Raw genomic sequence first — 19,514 nt, 5'->3', positions numbered from 1 at the left:
TTAAAGTGGTGCTTTTGCAGAAATTCAGTTTTACAAATGTGTCGATTAAATCGATAGTCCGACAAAATCATGTGTGTTAGTCGACTAAGAATTTCTGTAGCAGTTATGAGAACAAATCCTTTTTCGTCCTCAAAATAATAACCAGTTTGCACTAGTATCTTTGACAGCTCTGTTCGCACAACAACAGTCCTGGGGCCCGTTTCACCAAATCTGCTGCAAGAGATCATTTCACCTTGTGCTCATTTTGAACATATATGAGCATACTTGCAATCCATGCACAAGCACATGAAATCCCTGAAGGAGTCACAAATGTATCTGAGACAACAAATTGTGAAATGTGGCGCTGCCACCATTTGTGATCTGCATCTAAACAATGCTCAAAAATCGCTTTGTTGAATCGGTCACCTGATTTCCAGTGTTGCACTTTCAAGCAAGCCAAATCCAAATGTCCTCTTGGCTCGTTTCAAATGTTTTTTCAAGGTTGCTGGAAGATGCCAACGTTGTTGAGTGAGTACTCCTGGCTCAAAATGAATGCAGCAGACATTTGCAGCTGCTATACACCATATTAAAGGTGCTCTAAGCGATGTTGGGTGACGTTACTTCTCATTGACGTTCAAAGTATTGTCAAACAAAACGGAGGCTAGCTCGCCCCTCCCTCCTCCTCATCCCGTCCCCTCCCTTCCGCGCACGAACCCCCCAACCGCCACCCCCAAATCCTTCTTGTCGGTTATTGGCTGGAACACTGTTTGTTATGGTTCGTGGGTGCAGGTTGGCACAGTTTTTTTAGTTGCTATTCGTGGAGCCTGGGCTGCCTACAGATACCGCGTTTTTTTTAACAGTGTGTTCAGGAGACAGGCTCAGACAGCTTTTCTTAGACATAAGTAGGGGGGGCGCCCAGGAAAAAAGGTTGGGAACCACTGGCTTAGAGCACCTTTAAGAAAAGTGTATTTTCTTTATTTTGCCCAGTTGTCACATTTGTTTTTTTTGTCTTTTTTTGGGTTCAGTTCATAAAACAAAGCACCCTAAAATCTCACCTAGAAGACCTTCCTTTAAGAGTAATGCGTGTGTCGCTAAAATGTCATTTGTATTTAGTTTCTATAGGAGAGTGGGTTTTAAAGATCTCCGTTTGCAGGGAGAAAGGAGAGCTGTAGTGACTGACACAACATTAAAAGCGGTTAGAAGATCACCACAGAAAAAGTGTTGTTGCCTACTGCACTCCTTTATCCTTTGTCCTTATACAACCTCCCTCATCCCACCTCTGTTTTCACTATAATCTCTTCTCAAGGTTGTGGCTTAAATAAAATAATAAAATAACATTATCATAAAGAAGAAAGTCATTGTTACACTCTTCCCTCAATCCTCACACTCCCCACATACATTCTCTCTACTCTGACCCTGTCTGAGCATATTTTGCAGCTTTGACAAATGCACTTAAAAACTTTGAATTCAAAATTTCCACAGTTCTTGTTCCTTCAGTTCTGTCCTTCATCGTGGCTCTTCAAATGTGCTTTAGCTGCAGTATTTTCCATCAATAAACCAAGTTAATTATCTGTATTTAGGACTATATTCTGATTCTGCTGCCAAAACCCATCTCCCTAATGGGTTCCATTGGCATGGAAACTGTCAAATTTGAAGATACTGAAAATGCAATTACCAAATATCTTTTAAAAAAATAACGACTATTGGCATCTTAAACCTAGGATGTAAAGTATCAAGACAGCAGATGCATGCACACTCCTCCATACTTCCAGCACACTCACCCAGGCTTTTGGGCAGCAGATTGCGAACAAATTCATTGTGGTCTCCCACATGGAGGATGCTGTAGACACTTGAGGTCATCAGCTCCCCCTGGGCGTATCCAAGGTAACCCGTCACGTTCTCTGAAACAAAGACGATGCGGCCCTCCCGGTTGACGACGAAGAAAAACCCATCAAGGGCCTGGATGAGGAGAGGAGGAGGAGGAAAGGAAAATCAGGTTGTGTGAGTTGAATTTGGAGTAAAAATCCCAGCAGGGGTGGGGGAAGGGTGTGTGTGTGTGTGTGTGTGTGTGTGTGTGTGTGTGTGTGTGTGTGTGTGTGTGTGTGTTTGTTATGGGTGCTGTAGTCTATATCCACGATGTTCCACTTTCAGGATTACTTTATGATAAATTATGCGAGATGTCCCTCTTTACCTAACGCTTTCTTTGTGTTGGCATTCTAAACTCCGGTGGATTTCTGAGGACTACAGTTAACTGCTCCTCAGATCTCTGCAGGGTAAATCCAGACAGCTAGCTAGACTATCTGTCCAAACCAAAGAGTTTTCTTCTGCACGACTAAAACAACCTTTGAACGTGCACATGTTCCACCAAAACAAGTTCCTTTCCGATTGTGATTGGTTTAAAGAAATGCCAATAAACCAGAGCACGTTTTTCTCCCATCCCGGGAAAGCTGTGTGGACTAGCCAGACCCTCCTCCGCAGCGATGTTGAGGAAGGTCTGGCAACGCAAGACTAATATATGTCTGATTGCTTGAATTTGTCGATGAAAACCACGTGTAGCAATATATAATAATATTGAAGAGGCGATGCATCGTGATATCAGATCGTTTCAAATCGTGATCATCGTAATTAAATCGGGAGACCAGCGATTCCCATCCCTACTGATTGTGTGTGTGTTGTTCACCTCTAGCAGCATGGGCCCCAGGGCCTCCTTCTCCACCAGCCCCTGGCTACTGGAGGAGATGTCGCTCTTCTGCACCTCCTCATCCGGAGACAGAAGAGCTGCTTTCTCTGTCAGGAGGGAGAAGTAGAAAAAAAAAAATTCAGAAATCTGAACACACAGACAAGGAAGCTTCCTGTAAAATAACACACGTTATTCCAAAAAAGACACACAAAACACTTTTAGAAACTTTAAGACCTGGACGCCGAAGCCCTCAATAGGCTCGCAAAAACCTCACATTCAGCACAAGATCTTTACATTTAAAAACTGTAAAATCCTTAGAGAATCAATTAAGAACGGTTATATGCTTTTGTTTGTCTTTGGAATGGAATCCAATTTTAACAACATGAATATGAGAAAATAAAATGTGAGAGAGCCGAGAGGTGTAGTGTACATACATACATACATACATACACAACTTGTCATTTATTTTGTCGTAATGTAAAAAAATAAAAATAAATAAATAAATAAGTTTGAGTGTAATAAAACCATTTTTATAGCTTGGAAGCAAAGAAATTCATTTTTAAATCAGTGAAAAATGTCTTTGTAACGCAACTAATCAACAAAACTCAAGTATGCACACATCTTCATAGCTGAGTATTTGGTTAAACCGCGTGTGTGTGTGTGTGTGTGTGTGTGTGTGTGTGTGTGTGTGTGTGTGTGTGTGTGTGTTTCCCTCACCCTGCTCACGCCGTTTCATCTGCTGGATTTGGTCCACGGTGCTCTTGAGGATGTGGCACTTGTCCGGCTTGACACTGAGACTGGCAATGTCGGCCATGTTGGATGACAGCAGCTCAGCCAGCTCCTCGATGTAGCGGCATTCCAGCTCCCGCCTCCGCTTCTCCACACTACAGAGTCAGATGCGTTCGTAGACAGCCGTGAGTTTCAGACACACAATCACTTGCATTTGGTCCATTTCTTTTAAAGATACACAAAGAAAGTGAGCTGTGATTCAACATTTCAGGTCTCTAAGGATTTTATTCCAATATTGATAAGTGCGAATGAATCAATTATTCCTTTGGTCTTTAAAACATCAGAAAACTCTGTGTGTGTGTGTGTGTGTGTGTGTGTGTGTGTGTGTGTGTGTGTGTGTGTGTGTGTGTGTGTGTGTGTGTGTGTGTGTGTGTGTGTGTGTGTGTGTGTGTGTGTGTGTGTGTGTGTGTGTGTGTGTGTGTGTGTGCATCCAAAGAGACCAGCTCCTGAAGATTAAGGTGATTTTTTTGGTATTTCTTGGCCAACCTGTACATCAATACTGAGTGTCCTGGCCAAGACAGGCAGTACAAATAACATATTGATATATTTTTAAGATATCAAAAAAAACATACTTTAACATTTAAAACATCTACAGCCAGATGTGCCGACATCCAAGTCATTTAGAATCACTTCAAATGCGTCCAGTGAGACCAGCCTCTGAAGATTAAGATGATTTTGCAACTGATTCCAAGCCGAGGGGGCAGCATACTTAATCGCCCCTTTTTTCCAATTCAGTCCTTGATTTAGAGACAGATAGTAGGAATACACCCTGGGAGCAAAGACAACAATTTCCCATACTTTTTTTGCAGTGTGTAGATCCATAAGTAAGAAGGACAAATCAACCTTATAAATAAGAATATGCCAATGGTTACGTCTACGGGTGAACAAGTGAACGTCAGAGTACGGGCTTATCTGCTAATGTTAGCTACCGACCGTTACCTTGAAATCGTCCAGGCCGCCGCGGTAATATCAACATAGAGGAAACACTGGGCAATTTCTCGCGCCGCCTCGGGAACGCAGCACAGGCGGACCCGGTGGAAAATAGGGGTAAAGGGCTTTGAGATTTTAATATATTTGAAAGTATCCAGCATGTATAGGCATTGTGATGCATGCATGTACATGCAACATTGCCATAGTCCAGCACAGACATAAAGGGGGCAGCAACAAGTCTCCTTTTGGCCTAGAAGGAAAAGCAAGACTATAAAATAAAAATTTCAAAGTTGCTGCCCTGATCTTTACTTGACTTCATGATGCTTCTGTTTAAGTCCATCTTAACATTGTGCTGTTTAAGGTCAACGTTTAAGGTTTCTTTTTCAAACAACAGGTGGTTTAAATGATCAGTGTCAGAGTTGGGCAATGTGTAAGTAACATCCCAATGTGCTGTTAAAGTGCAGAGGATTTTCACCCAGCTGCCTGTAATTTGTTTCCGTTATGTGTAAACAAGAAAGTTTAGCCATAAGTCATGTCAAATGATATATGGTAAACATGAAAAAAAAGACGGAATGTGTGTATATGTGAGTATGCGTGTGAGACGATAACAGCAAAAGTAGGTCAGTGCATTGGCCGGCCAGAACACACAGGCGTGGTGACCAAGTGAGGGAGGGGTGAGGAGGGGGAGGACGCTGCTGTGTGAATGCGCAGGTCAGTGGCTGTGTGCAGTTGCTGTAGAAATGCTGCCTGGGCTGTTACATCACCTTACATCAGCTACTGGGCTTTATAGACTCGCACACAGTACACTGACTACATTCATTCCTTCACCACTACATGATCTACCTTACATAAACCCTAACCTAAAAGCACTTTGAGATTTGTTTTAAATGTAAAGTGCGCCCGATCAGCTTTTCTGACCCCCGATCCGATTTGAAAAAATATTGAATATCTGCCGATACCGAGTCCCGATCAGATACTTTTATTTGCTCAGCTGCACGCCGTTTTTTTGTTTACAAAAATAACTAAGCAAACAAAGTAACTCAAATATGTTTTAAGCTTAATAAGTCTTTTCTCTCAACACCAAAACAGTTTTCTCTAAGATCCCACCCCCAACCAAAGCATAAACAGTTTCATATTCCCCACTGGACAACGAAAACTAAACTTAGTGACTCGTCTTGCGCTTAATAGTGAATCTTTGAATTTGTTCTTGTGTTTACCGATGTAAATAGTGGCCTGAAAGCCTGGTTTCCTGGTGGAATCGAGGACAAAGTGTGTAGGATTGGAGTAATCCGCTTCCGTAAAACGGATGACTGAGAAAGACGGACTTTTTGTACTCGTTGCCAAGGGAGATCAAGCTATGAGACACTTTCTGAACAGACACTGGCGAGTGGCCGCGCACCACGTTGGTTTGAAAGTGCCGGCATCCAGGCAGTCTGGCCGGTGCGTCTGGCTCAGGGCGTGGGTGATTAAAGGCAGCGGCCACTACAAGCTGATGTACATGATGAGGAGTAAGGTAATCGGGGTGAATGCCGAGCTCCGATACTGTAATCGGGACATCCCTAATTATGCAATATTATCTTATATTGGATATTATATCTGCAATAGCCTTTTAGAGATCCAGAAGATTTGAATTTTCTTCTTCTCGTGTCGTCACCCCCAGTGTTGGAGGAAGTATTTAGATCCTTTACTTAAGTAAAGGTACCAATACCACACTGTAAAAAGTCCTGCATTGAAAATGTTACTTAAGTGAAAGAATGCAAGTATAATAATAAGTATAAAGAAAATATTCTTAGTAAGTAATAAAAAAAAGTAAGTAATAAAAGCAGATGTCCCATGTGACGGTTATTATTTATTAAATCAATAGCTTATTATAAGCCGGATTTTACTGTTGTAGTTGGTTGAGGTGGAGCTTATTTTGAACTATTAAAGGGATACTTTGCGGACTTTTTTCCGATTTTATTTTACTGCATTTCTTTTATACCGCACAATAGATCCCATTTCTCAGCAATTATTTACATTATTGTTTACACTGTTGTATATATTATACTATTCCAATTTTTCACGTTTCATATCTCTATTTCTTCATATATATGGATGCTATACCTTTAAGTATGATGCACATATTTCCATTTCATTTTTCACATATTTCTTTCTATTCCGTTTACATAACTCTTATTCTATTTTATTTCTTATTTCTATTTGTTCTTATAATTTCTCTATATATTTCTACTCGAGAATGGAGTTCAGTAAAGTATTGTGATTGATTAATTGATTGAATTAAACCAGCTCTGTGTCATGGCAGTGTGGGCAGATGAACGCTGTGTGGTTCCCTCCGTGGTGCTGCTCTCCGCGGGGCACCAGCTGATACTCCTTGCTGTTTTGTATTCCTCCAATGTCAAGTCGTGTCCCTTAAACTCCCAAATGTCTGTGGCCTCTTTTTGCCTGGGGATGTAATGGTAACGTTTGTGTTGTCGCTAACGGAACAAAGAACACGTGGCTGGGTCTTTACCTTTGCCCTGATGTGTCACATGGTGAGCCCTTCCTCTTGCGTGACTCTGGCGTGGCAGGGTCCAGGGGGTTTTCCCCTACTGCACTCATTTTCAGCTTTAACTGACCTGCGGAGGAGGAACACAACGTAAAGCAAGGAAAGGGTAACACTGCAGTTCTCCCCAAAAACCTAAACACAAAACAGTTAAACAAAACAGTAAACAGGGCTGGGTATCGTTTAAAAATGTTGGATACAGGTAACGATACCGTGACTTCGATACTGGTTCCTGAACGCTACTTTGTAAAATCCCTTTTAACAAAAAAAAATTAAAAGTTTTTTTAAATTTTTCAGCTCCTACTATGTGAGCTCTTTCTCGTAGAGTTTTTCCTGCCTGCCTCTACTATGTGTAACATTAGACAGCCAATCACAACATTATTACATCTTGGTAGAAGCATGCTGCATTCTTATTGACTCTGATTAAAATTTGGTATTGAATGACGAGGCATTTTTCGATACTCAAGAGGAAATTCGGTCTGTGCCTAAAAACTATCGAATTCAGTACCCAGCCGTAATTGTAAAGTGGCTTGCGCGACTTTGCCTGCATTGAAGGCGTAACGTCAGCGGAGCGTATGTGCCGCGGAATGTATGTTTAAAATGGCTATACCTGCCCAGCACACACGGCGTAGGATTGTGTGAGTCACAGGCGAGACAGAGCGCGGGAAAACGTCAATTTATTGTCGATGTTGTCAGAGGACGCAGGTGGGGGAAACGAGAAATAGAAACAGAAACTCTCAAAATGAAAGTGCCATACGGTCATTCACAAGCATTAAGTCGTTTCCTGTAGATCGGTAGTTTCATTTGAAAGAAATACAGACACTTTATGATCCATTTCTGTGTAAAAGGGCCGCACACACCTCGCGTAAAATATAGGGGTGTGCAAAAAAAATCGATTCGTATTCAAATTTTTTAAAATTGTACGTCTACTGCAATCACATGATACTTTATTGATCCCCAAGGGCAAATTCTAGGTCCCAGTAGCATACAGACATCACACCCAACATACATCATAACAGGATGTTAAAATAACAAATAAATCCACATGAATAATATGGACAATAAAAGATACTTAATAAACTAAATAAAAAATCCACATGAATTTACTAAGGGATGTATAAGATATATATACAGACAGACATACAGTACAGGCCAAAAGTTTGGACACACCTTCTCATTCAATGAGTTTCCTTTTTTATTTAGAGACTATTTACATTGTAGATTCTCACTGAAGGCATCAAAACTATGAATGAACACATATGGAATTATGTACTTAACAAAAAAGTGTTAAATAACTGAAAACATGTCTTGTATTTTAGATTCTTCAAAGTAGCCACCCTTCGCTTTTTTATTAATAAGGGACAAAATTCCACTAATCCGCTACGCCTACGTTACCCGTGCAACGTAGCTGGCCTAAGTTAAAATGAATTGAACTTTTAAGGTGAGGAACGAGAAGAAAATTATATGTGTGAAAACAGCTCAATCTCGCGCATACGTTTGTTTTTATTTGTGGGGTGGGGGGGGAATATATAGCATAATTATATAATTTTGTCAATCTTTCAGGGGGGCTGGGAGGGTCGTCAAAACACTGGAGTAACATAGGGTAAATTCCAGTTCAGTCTGTGCAGCTCTGCAACAAACCCTCCCGCTGGTGCTGATTTGACTCTATTAGTCATTTTTCCATGCTGCAGTTTGTGGTAAATATGTGTGGATTTGCATTAAATAAGGAAAAGCCTCTTTAATACTTTATCTTTTATGTTTCTGACATTCCTCATCAGTCTCCCTTAATAGACTTGTGCCTGTTCTTCATCTGCAAGTCTACAGCCTGCGCCTCTCTCGCTGCATCGAGAGGGTAGCCATGGCAACAGAAAACGCTGCAACATTTGATGAAGCCCACCGTATATAGAGGGATCGTTAAGGCTTCCTGCACGATCCATTAGGCAAAATATTAAAGTTAAAACCCTTTATATGGTATCCAAAATTGAATGTAAGACCATCTTATTAATCCAGATACACACACACAAAGCAGCAAAAAGCAGCAAAGGATGTGAATCTCTGTCATGTTTAGCAAACTGTAGAGAAAAACAGGGTTTATTCTTTTATTACTGACCTGTTGTTGACAAAAGCCAGGTTTTGAAAAGATTTTCAGAAAGATTAATAAACATAAAAAGCCTTTGATTTATTCTTGGGAACTGTACACATCAAGGTGGACTCAAGTCTCTTGAATCTGTAAAACCACATCGATGCTGCCTGTATCTGAATAATCCACACACAAAAGGGTTTTAAATCCATGGCTAAACCGCAAAAAACAAGCAGCCATTATCACAGAGTTGGGTGCTGCCGCAGGGCCACGCTGCTCACAGGACTCTAATCCTTCCTGACTAGCCTTGTGTACATTTCACCTCAAACCACCCCTCTCTCCTCCTCGGCCCTCATGCTGCCAACACGCAGCACTTAACGAAAGCTCCATCCGCCACAGTGAGAAATGACAACCATGCATGCTCCACATCAAAATACAAATTAGCCTAGTTTTTGAGAGACTGAGTTCAGCATATGCTTAAATAAGAGCTGAAACTGGAGCTGTAAGTACAGTAAAGTCAAATTATCACCTGCGAATACGGATTTATCAAAACAAGATTTGACATGTGTCAAATATTTCAGGAAACCGGACCTGTGTGTGTGTGTGTGTGTGTGTCTGTCTGTCTGTCTTTAGGTCTGTGTGCACCCACAAACGTGTTTTAGTCAATTGCAGTCTGGACCATGGAAATAAGGCGACCAGATGTAACGGTAACCGGCACCTTGAACATTATTAGAAACATTTGGGATAATGTAAGTACACAAATCGCTCAACAAAATATATAAGAAGGTCTAGTCGTCTTTTAGGCATTTAATGAGGAAATGTTGCATTTTATATCTTTAAACAGTTTATTTTCTGTCCTTGGAGTGATCTTTTCAGCTCTAATGTGAAGTGACAGCCTTTGTAAACAGAGGAGAGAGGCTATATGTTTCCAGACCTTGTCAACAAAATGCTGATCATTCATGATGTTGACGAGTCTAAATTATGCCAGTGTTTTCATTTTTCTGTGATTTCTGGCAATAAGTACTGTATCAGGCAGGTACAGTTACAGTAATTGATGGAAGGGAGCACAAGATACAGTAGTTATAATACCATAAACGTACCAGGCAGCACCTACTGCATTTGCTGCACTCTGACCCTCTATTTTATTTATACATTCCAACAGACATCAAGAACATGCTCTGGCGGTGTGTTCATGCTGTGAAAACATTCCTAACAATCCATTTTCCTATAAGCAACGAGGGAAACCTGACTGAATGGTCGATAAACTCCTCAGCCGTGCACAACAAGCCATCAACAGCCATCATCACACCCCCGTTTCCACACCATTGTGAGTGTTTATGTTAAAGTCATTACACTTGGTAGCCAGCTTTGCTTCCACATCCCAACAATGTTGGCAAAAAGGCAACATCTAGACCATACTTGATTGGGGTGAACTTAAAGTGATGGTTCGGAGTAATTTACCCTAGGGTCCTTTGCACCATGACCTCGAGCCAAACACCCCCCCAGAAGCTTTTTTCACCTGGGTCTAACGTTGGGCGAGTTAGCGTAGAGTAGCGTTAGCCGCTGAGTAGCTTAGCGCAGGGGCTAATGGACCCACGTTTGTATCTCTTAAATGACCACACTAATAATGCCCGAAATGATACCAAAGGTCTACACTAGTATATATAGGTTATGCTCTCATAAAACGATGGATTGGAAAGTTTGTAAGTACACCAGAAGTTTATGAACACTTGCCTGCTCTCTTCTGCTCTTAACCTGCAGTTAGACGAGTGCTTAGGGCCGTCTATAAATTACCACACCGAAAAGAGATACAACAAAAATATGTATTAATTTAATGATTAAATAAGGTAATGTCTCCAAACTTACCTCAATTATTACTTGTCTCCTGCTAGTTCTATTACAGCACTTACTTTAAAAAATAAGTTAAATTAAAAAATATTTTTGTTGCATCTCTTTTTGTAATTTGTAGATGTCCCTAAGCACTCGTCTCACAGCAGCAACAACAACAGCAGAGAGCAGAAGCCAGCAGGCAAGTGTTATTTACATAAACTTCTGGTGTACTTACAAACTTTCCAATCCATCGTTTTATGAGTGCATAACCTATATATACTAGTGTAGACCTTTGGTATCATTTCGGGCATTATTAGTGGGGTCATTTAAAGTGCCCATATTATGAAAAAATCACTTTTTCTGGGATTTGGGGTGTTCTTTTGTGTCTCTGGTGCTTCCACACACATACAAACTTTGAAACAAATCCATCCATGCTGTTTTGAGTGAGATACGGTTTCTGAATGTGTCCTGCCTTCAGTCTCCTAGTGAGCTGTTCAAAATCGGCTCGGACTGTGACGTCACAGTCCGAAATGAGCTGGCTAACCACAACCGTTAGCTCGTTAGCATGCTAACAGTTAGCATTAGCATGCTAACGCTAATGCTAACGCTAGCATGCTACGTCGTTCTCAATAGCAAAGCACTGCTACAACACACACAAGTTCACCATAATCTACAAAATTTAGAAGTCTCCCAGCTAATCCTGCCTTGTAACTGACCAAAGTTGGAGAAACAGGCTTTCTTTTACTGTCTCTGGAGTTAGCTAGCTGACATGCTCTACATCTGAACTACTGAGCATGTGCGAGTGCAATCAAAGATAGTACAGAAGAAGAAGATGAAAAGAGGTTTCACTCTGTAGCTAAAACAGAAACCAGGTGAAAAGATGATCTACAGCAGTGAGAGAGAGCTGTGCAGTACAACAAAAATATGGTGTTTTTTGAAAATTAAACCATGTAAACCTATTCTGGTACAACCTTAAAATACAGTTATGAACCTGAAAATGAGCATAATATGGGCGCTTTAAGAGATACAAACGTGGGTCCATTAGCCCCGCGCTAAGCTATTCAGCGGCTAACGCTACTCTACTCTAACTCGCCCAATGTTAGACCCAGGTGAAAAAAGCTTCTGGGGGGGTGTTTGGCTCGAGGTCATGGTGCAAAGGACCCTAGGGTGAATTACTCCGAACCATCACTTTAATGAACTTTTTAACTGCAGTCTACTATATAGATGGTTCATACGCATTTTAACCAATACTTTTCCATGACTTTTCGGCAAATTTCCATGACTGTGTTCCTGAAAATGTCAGTCGACATTATACAAAACGAATACCAATCTGTGTTAAAGTTTACCCTCAGAGGTTTAACTATAAAATTAATAACAATTTATGTGGTTCATAGTGGGATTCATAATATCGCTCCCCGAATAGGATGTTGAGGTTAAGTTGACGTGAAAATACATTTATTAATGACATATTATTATGCTGTGTTAAAAAAAATCCATGACTTTTCCAAAACTTTCTGGGACTTTTTATGTTTTCAAAACCTTTCCAGGCCTGGAATTTGCATTTTTCAAATTCCATAACTTTTCCAGTTTTTTTTCAAAACGTATGAACCCTGTATACAGGAACAGTCAGGATGATGCAACACTTTGACCTCTTAATCTAAGGTTTTCTGGTAAAAAAAAAAAAATATAAATAAAAAATACAGATTGAAATTGATTCTATTTACAGTGATTTAACAGTTTGGCTGCCCTTTTACCCCATTCACACTTAAATTGCGTTCACAACGCCCGCGTTTTCAGTCAGAGATTGGACGGTAAAGGAGCTTTCGTGGTGAAAAGTAAGCGAGGAAGTTGAAATTAAGTGTCTGGTGTTGTGTTGAGGGAGCAGTCACAATGTTAGCATAGCCCTGATCGATCCAAACTCCATTCAGAAAACATTTTTAAAAGTTGTTTGCTTGCCATCTTGTGGACAGACCTGACAAAGTATGAATTCAGACATTTTTTTACAAATTGGCATGATGTCGTTATTTGGCTTTTCTTTTTTTATGCGTTTATTGCACTCAAAACACAGCAAAGTCTGTACCACAAATGAAATTCACAGCGCTTGTTTGCTCATCTGGATGATATATAATATCATATAATATATACATCACATATATATTATATAATCCAGACACGACACTTTCTGACGTATCTGGGACTTCCACAACAGCAATAGTGGTTATATCGGCCATGTTGATGACGGAGAGAAACGTTGTTGGTGCCTACAGCGCTACATTGGTGGGTAACGCGATTAAACACAAAACGAGTCCAATATGATCCCGAAATCCAACTCACATACCAGTAAGTAATGCGACATAAATGTAGGCAGCCGGTCAGAACACACCATTACATTAGTCCATTCATGTGTCTTGGATCGGATTGGGCAGCTATCTGATCTCTGTAAATGCATCCGAGAAGCTTTTTTGAGCATTCTAGCCAGACGTTGAAAAGGTGTAATTTACTCCTACCATAGTGTAACTAAAATCAGTAAGCAGTCTGTGGAAATAGCCACTCATTGCCTGATTATCTTAATACATCCATGATATTAAGTTGAAAATAGCTATTTAAAGCAGCAATGGAAAAAACGTCTCCAGCGATTATTTCACATACAATCAAAATGAGATGACAAGTGCAAATAGGGCCTTAGTTCAACTTCATAAATTAAGAGTTATATTTGTCTGCATAGTTTGCTTGCAACTGCTTTCACACTGTATAATAACTTACTTCATAGGTACATTTTCTCTCCAAATTTACTGTCAACCCTATTATTGACATTCACCTATGACAGCTCATTCAATCAATGCCTTAACAAAAGTGTTAAGGCATTGATTGAATGAGCTGTCATAGCTGTCATTGAATGAGCTGTCATTGTCTGTAGTTATAGGCGTTTCCTTGTTATTCAAAAGGATTAATATACACCTCAAAATTCTGAAAAACACAAACATTATTTAACGCTGAATTATTAACTGTCGTCAAGACTGTTTACACCCCAGCTGCATCATATCTCAGCTGTTATCTTAAAGCTCCAAGAAGTGCTTCAATAAAAGCTGAGGTACAGGTGAGTACGGCTGAAACATCATTGCAAAAAGGTTTAGTTTTCAAAACATCAGTTACTCAGTTTTCAAGATACACAAATGTTTCACCATAACCGAAGATGTACTGTACACTAAGATTTTTCGTCATGGGTTCAAGGTGTTGAAGTGTCTGATGACTGAATCTCTGACCTGACTTTTCTTGTCTCTACACTGTGATAAAGAGCAGCTAAAAATGAAAACAAGACGTGAACCATCAGGGTTAAAGGGTAATGTGTTTATGATTCCAGCTACATTCATTCACTCATGGCAGTCTGTGAATAATTCGGCGTACAGTATTTGTTACCATCTGCCTGCAGTCTCTTAAACAACACAGCCACTGTGAGGGGCCCTGCTGTTTTCAATTCAATTCAATTTTATTTATATTATCAGTCATCTCAGGACACTTTACATATAGAGTAGGTCTAGACCACACTCTATAATTTACAAAGACCCAACAATTCCAGTAATTCCCCCAAGAGCAAGCATTTAGTGCGACAGTGGCGAGGAAAAACAAACAAATAACACTATGCGGGAGCTATGAAGTTAAGGGGTTACGTTTTGGTTTATGAGGACAGGGCTCCAGACTAACTTTTTTCACTAGGAGCACAGTGGTCCCCAACTGAAAATGTTAGGGGCACAACCAGAAAATTTAGGGGCACACACCGTAAATCAACATGCTAACCAAATATTCACATTTCTACTAATTTCCACTGTATTACTAATAAATACTTTGATAATAGATGCAGAAATTACAATGTGCTGTTTCAAATTCAGTGTCACTTTTGAAGATGCAACACATAAGGTAAACTGACAGCCCCATTGCTGTCGTGACAGTAAAAAAAAAAAAATATATATATATTTTGTTTATTATTGTATTTGTATATTATTTTTTAGCCCGTTTTATTTTCATCATGACCGATTTTAATTGCTCTTTAATGTTTCATGTAAAGCACTTTTAATTGCCTTGTTGCTGAAAGGTGCTGTAGAAATAAAGTTGCCTTGCCTTAGAACCTCAGCCTGTCAGTCAGTCACCAGGGCATAGAAACCACTGCTGTGCCTGGCTGCTCGTCTCTGAGGAAGTGTAACGTCAACTGCACCGCCACCGCTTTCGGCTCGCCATTAATATCATATCGCAGCAAACGCTGCCTGCGTGAAGTTATGAAAAACTGTTACCATACTTGAAACCACTTTAATCGGCATATCCGTGACTCACTGTGACTTCAACAAAACTGCAGAGCCGACGTAGTTTGCATCATCTGCAGCTCTGCGTGTGTGCGTGTGTGTGTGTTTGTGTCGGAGCACCGCTCTGTCATTTTTCAGAGAGGACAGATAAGCTTGCGCTTACGCGCTCTCAGGTACCGAAATTTCAACGTTTAACGTGTAAAAAAAAGGGGGCAAATTTACTGGTCGCACATGTGCGACTGGATGTAAAATTCAGTCGCACACTCTCAAATTTTGTCGCAAAATGCGACCATTTGGTCGCAGTCTGGAGCCCTGGAGGAAAAGAAAAATATGCAGGTACGATGGTTAGACAAAGAGGCACATCAACCATTTACAGTTTGGCCGAACCATAAACTCCCATCATGTTATGAAGACAGGTGATGTCTTTTCCAGTAAGTACCTGTCTTACCAACATGCAGAGGGCAGCACAAAAGTATCATGGACCCTGATCTTTACTCTAGTTATCACGCATGAGGAATTACAGTTACAGTAATAAACAAGTTGAGCAAAATGGTATGTCCTCAGGTAAGGCTATGGTCAATTGAACTACACTTGAGTAAAGTTCAGCAGAATTTTATATTGTATATAAATTATCGAATGAATAATTTTAGTATTGTGTCATTTACAAAAAAAAAGTATGCCCAGCCCAAACGGGCTTACAATACACCATTATTTATCGCAAGGGACCAGATACCAGAATAGCAACATAAATGAAACAAACCTTCTTGTCTTTTTTGCCACGCTTTAAAGACAAAAATCGCCAACTTATATACATTAAAACCACTCCATTTGGTCGACATCAGTACAACAAAACATTTCCGGATTTTGAACAGACATTTCATTTAAGATGGGTATTCTTAACTCATCATAAAAAGGACAATACAAAAGCAAATATGATCGATTCTCAACTTCTAACACATATTCTATAATAGTCTCCATTTACACGGATCAATTCACCCTGTTATGGGTAATAAACGTTTACCACAGAGGGGACACCTGCACCCGCTCCACAATGACTCTTAAAGCTGCAGGAGGCAATTTGTTTTTTGGCGTTGCTGGGCACAAATTCCATAATCACTTTTCAACATATTGTGTAATTGAAGTGGTCTGAGCGAAAACTAGACTTTTGCATCACCTCTTAGCTCGGTTTTCAGGCTTTAGAAAATCTAGCCCGCGACGGGAGATTTTAGCCAATCACAGGTCATTTGAGCGAGAGAGAGAGAGAGAGAGCGTTCCTATTGGCTGTTGTGCGCATGCATATGCCTGTGCGACAGAGAGGAGAGAGGGAGAGCTGCAGTAAAGAGGTCTCACTTTACTTCAAATCTTCTCCCTTAAATTTTTGCTTATTTTTTTTAACCCACTGCAGCTTTAAATGCATTTAAAAAAAAAATACCAACATCGTCTTGTTACACAACTGACACCCAGTAAAGTGTGAACTTTCACACATGCATGGACAAATAGTCAGCAACCCATACATATACACAAACCAACAGGAGGCCTTACAGACAAATGTTGATAAAATACTGTGGCGCTTCACGCGTGACTTCTCCATTCCCACGACTTCTATTACTACTTCAAAAAAGGAGCCAAATTGTTCAGTCTTTCTGAGTTCAGTGGTACAAATTTGAATCTACTGACTAATAAATGTCCAGTGATGAAAATGTCAGTTTAAACCACTTTCACTTTCATCCACACTAGGGCTGCATGATATGAGGAAAATATCTAATAGTGATTATTTTGACTAATATTGCAATTGCGATATGATTCACGATATCGGAGGGAATGATGATTTTTGTTTCACTATTCTCATTAAAAAAATATTCAAATAAAAATGATTACAGTGTGATTTTTGAGACGATCCGATAAAATAAAATAAATAAAAATCACACTATAATCAGATGGTTTTTTTTGTCCATTTGTAGGCCAGGACATCTCTGCAGCACCACAATGCGCGCGCGCACACGTACACACACACACACACACACACACACACACACACACACACACAGGAACTTTCTACAGCAAGATTCATACAACATTTTCTTTTTCTGTCAGGCTAAAGCTAACAGCATTCATCTCTGCATAGAACCAGGTAGTACAGTAACAAATGAAGCTTAATAAACATCTCTGCTGCTAAATCAATGCCCTTAACTGATCCTTTTACACAGCAGTATTTTCATGACAGACGACAGCTTTCACAGCTTGCACTTATTATGACGTCCGGCCTTTGTTACAAGTGACTAATTAGAAGTGTGACAGCTGCATTGTGAGCCTCCGCTCAGTCACACCTTCACACGCACCGGCCTGAGCAAAAATAAGGAAATCAATGCGCAGAAGAAAAACAAATCTAATCCACACACACACCTGTAGATCAGGTCAGCTTCCTGCACCTTCTGACCTCACCCCCCCCTTCTTTATGTGACGTACGGTGGAGCATCGAGCCTTCGCTTGTCAAAGAGGAGGAAGAAAAAGCAGCAGCGACAGCGCAGCAGAGCCAGACCGCTGAGAAATACAGCCCAATGCCTCCACGGGCTCTCCATAACAACCGCCTGCCGTCTCTATATCTTTAGGTTTGTCTTTTCCTCTCTCTCTCTCTCTCTCTCCTCCTTCGGTTTCTCATTCCACAAGCTGTACTGATACACACATGTGCATACACACACACACACACACACACACACACACACACACACACACACACACACACACACACACACACACACACACCAGTGGCGGGGGAGGGGGTGAGGAGGAAGAGACCACCATGTAGGGAGTAAAGGATGTGGATAACAAGGAGAGGGAGGACAGAATAAATGTGGGGAAAAAAGAGAGCTAGACTGACACCAACTAGCATTAATTACCCTTATTAGTGTATCTTCTGTACATACAAACTTTCCGTTTTCATTATTAGGGCTTCTTTAAGTTTGAATAGCAAGCAATATAAGGATTTCTAGAGCTCAACTTCTCTTTATATCTTGGTCTTGATTGACAATAAAAAAGTAAAAAAAAATTGTTTAGTAAAATGTCCCAAAAACCTATACATTTTTACGACTTTCTCATTCTTCAATATGACGCTCAAACTTTCATATTATTCCAGGAATGTCATGAGTAGTGGGAATCCTTGAGTGCGGAGTATTCACTGGCTAACACAATATATCACTACAGTATCAATATAAACATACAGGAACATTTTTTTAAAGATATCAAAAAGGAAACCATTATTAAATGTTTATTTTAGACTCATTGTCACCTGACAAGATTTTTTGTTTCTTAATTTGTGAGTAACTTCTTTGTTGTATCCTGCTGTGGAATGTGTTACATAATGTTTTCCAGGAAAAAAATATTGATTACCATTGGTTGTAGTTTGGCTGCCCTTTCAGTCCCATTTAATATGGGAATTGAATTTGATATTTAATGCTGTACTTGCAAAAATAATGTGAGTAGCGTATCATTTTAACAAAAGCAAAACAGGAATTATTTTCCACACGAGATTACCACCCCTCTCTGCTGCACAGAGTTGGTACAGCCCATGAGAAGCTGCTCAGTCACTGTTGCTAAGGCCCACCCTCTTGAATATAGGACATGACCAAGAGAATGTACACAGCTTCGGTCCATCGGGGGCTACAGTGCAGGGAAACTAGAGATCAATCCCAAAAAAATATAATCAAAAAATCCACCATGGGGCATTTTCTTTGCTTTTATTTTTTTGAATTGTATATATTACTTATCTTTTTTTTTTTCAATCTTTATTACTTACGCTTTATATTAAACTTGTTGTACATGTCCTTATTGCACCGTGGGTCGGAGAGAGAGAGAGAGAGAGAGAGAGAGAACTTATTTTTAATTGCTTTGTATGCCTGGCACATATTGCAGAATTGACAATAAAGTTGACTAGACTTGTAAAATTTTTAAAGCACTTCTTATGCATGGAATCTCAACTCTCTCACTCACGCCAACAATATTTTCAGGCAGGATGTCAATTAGGCCTGTCGCAATATGCAATAAATCAATTAATCACATGATAAATAACAATGAGCGTGATACTTTTTAAATGGAAATTATCGCGGCCCGGAAAGATTTTATTTATTGTTTTTGGTTGTGTTTGGTTTTTATTCCAGTGCCTTTTTTGTTAACAGAGACTGAGAGTCCATTTTATTTATTGTTGTTTGGTTGTTATGTTCATTTATTGTGGATATTTAAAATGTCTTCCAGGTCCAGTGTTAAATATTCTTTAGAAATAAAAGTTTATTGATCTTTGAAAAGGTGTACCTGCATTATTATGCCATTATCATTATATTAGATGAAAATGGTCTCAGAACGACAATATTATCGTTTATCGCAATAATTTCTGGG

The 19,514-nt window shown here is 39.9% G+C and overlaps 1 protein-coding gene across 2 annotated transcripts in view; it reads right to left on the bottom strand.

Annotated features, from left to right (window-relative positions):
- ncoa1 (nuclear receptor coactivator 1) overlaps positions 1-19,514 on the bottom strand; it is a 73,767-nt gene that overhangs the window by 22,984 nt on the left and 31,269 nt on the right. For both annotated transcript variants that reach the window (XM_039781942.1, XM_039781943.1), the window contains exons 3-6: positions 6,888-6,993; positions 3,377-3,543; positions 2,660-2,766; positions 1,761-1,938 (exon numbers count right to left, since the gene is read on the bottom strand). In XM_039781942.1, coding sequence (XP_039637876.1) covers positions 1,761-1,938; positions 2,660-2,766; positions 3,377-3,543; positions 6,888-6,976 — 541 coding nt within the window. In that variant the 5' untranslated portion in view covers positions 6,977-6,993. The remainder of the gene's footprint in view (positions 1-1,760; positions 1,939-2,659; positions 2,767-3,376; positions 3,544-6,887; positions 6,994-19,514) is intronic.

Source organism: Perca fluviatilis, chromosome 18 (assembly GCF_010015445.1).
Source record: "Perca fluviatilis chromosome 18, GENO_Pfluv_1.0, whole genome shotgun sequence".
NCBI lineage: Eukaryota > Metazoa > Chordata > Actinopteri > Perciformes > Percidae > Perca > Perca fluviatilis.
Note: the sequence above shows the minus strand (reverse complement) of the source record. Positions and strands in the feature narration are given on the sequence as shown.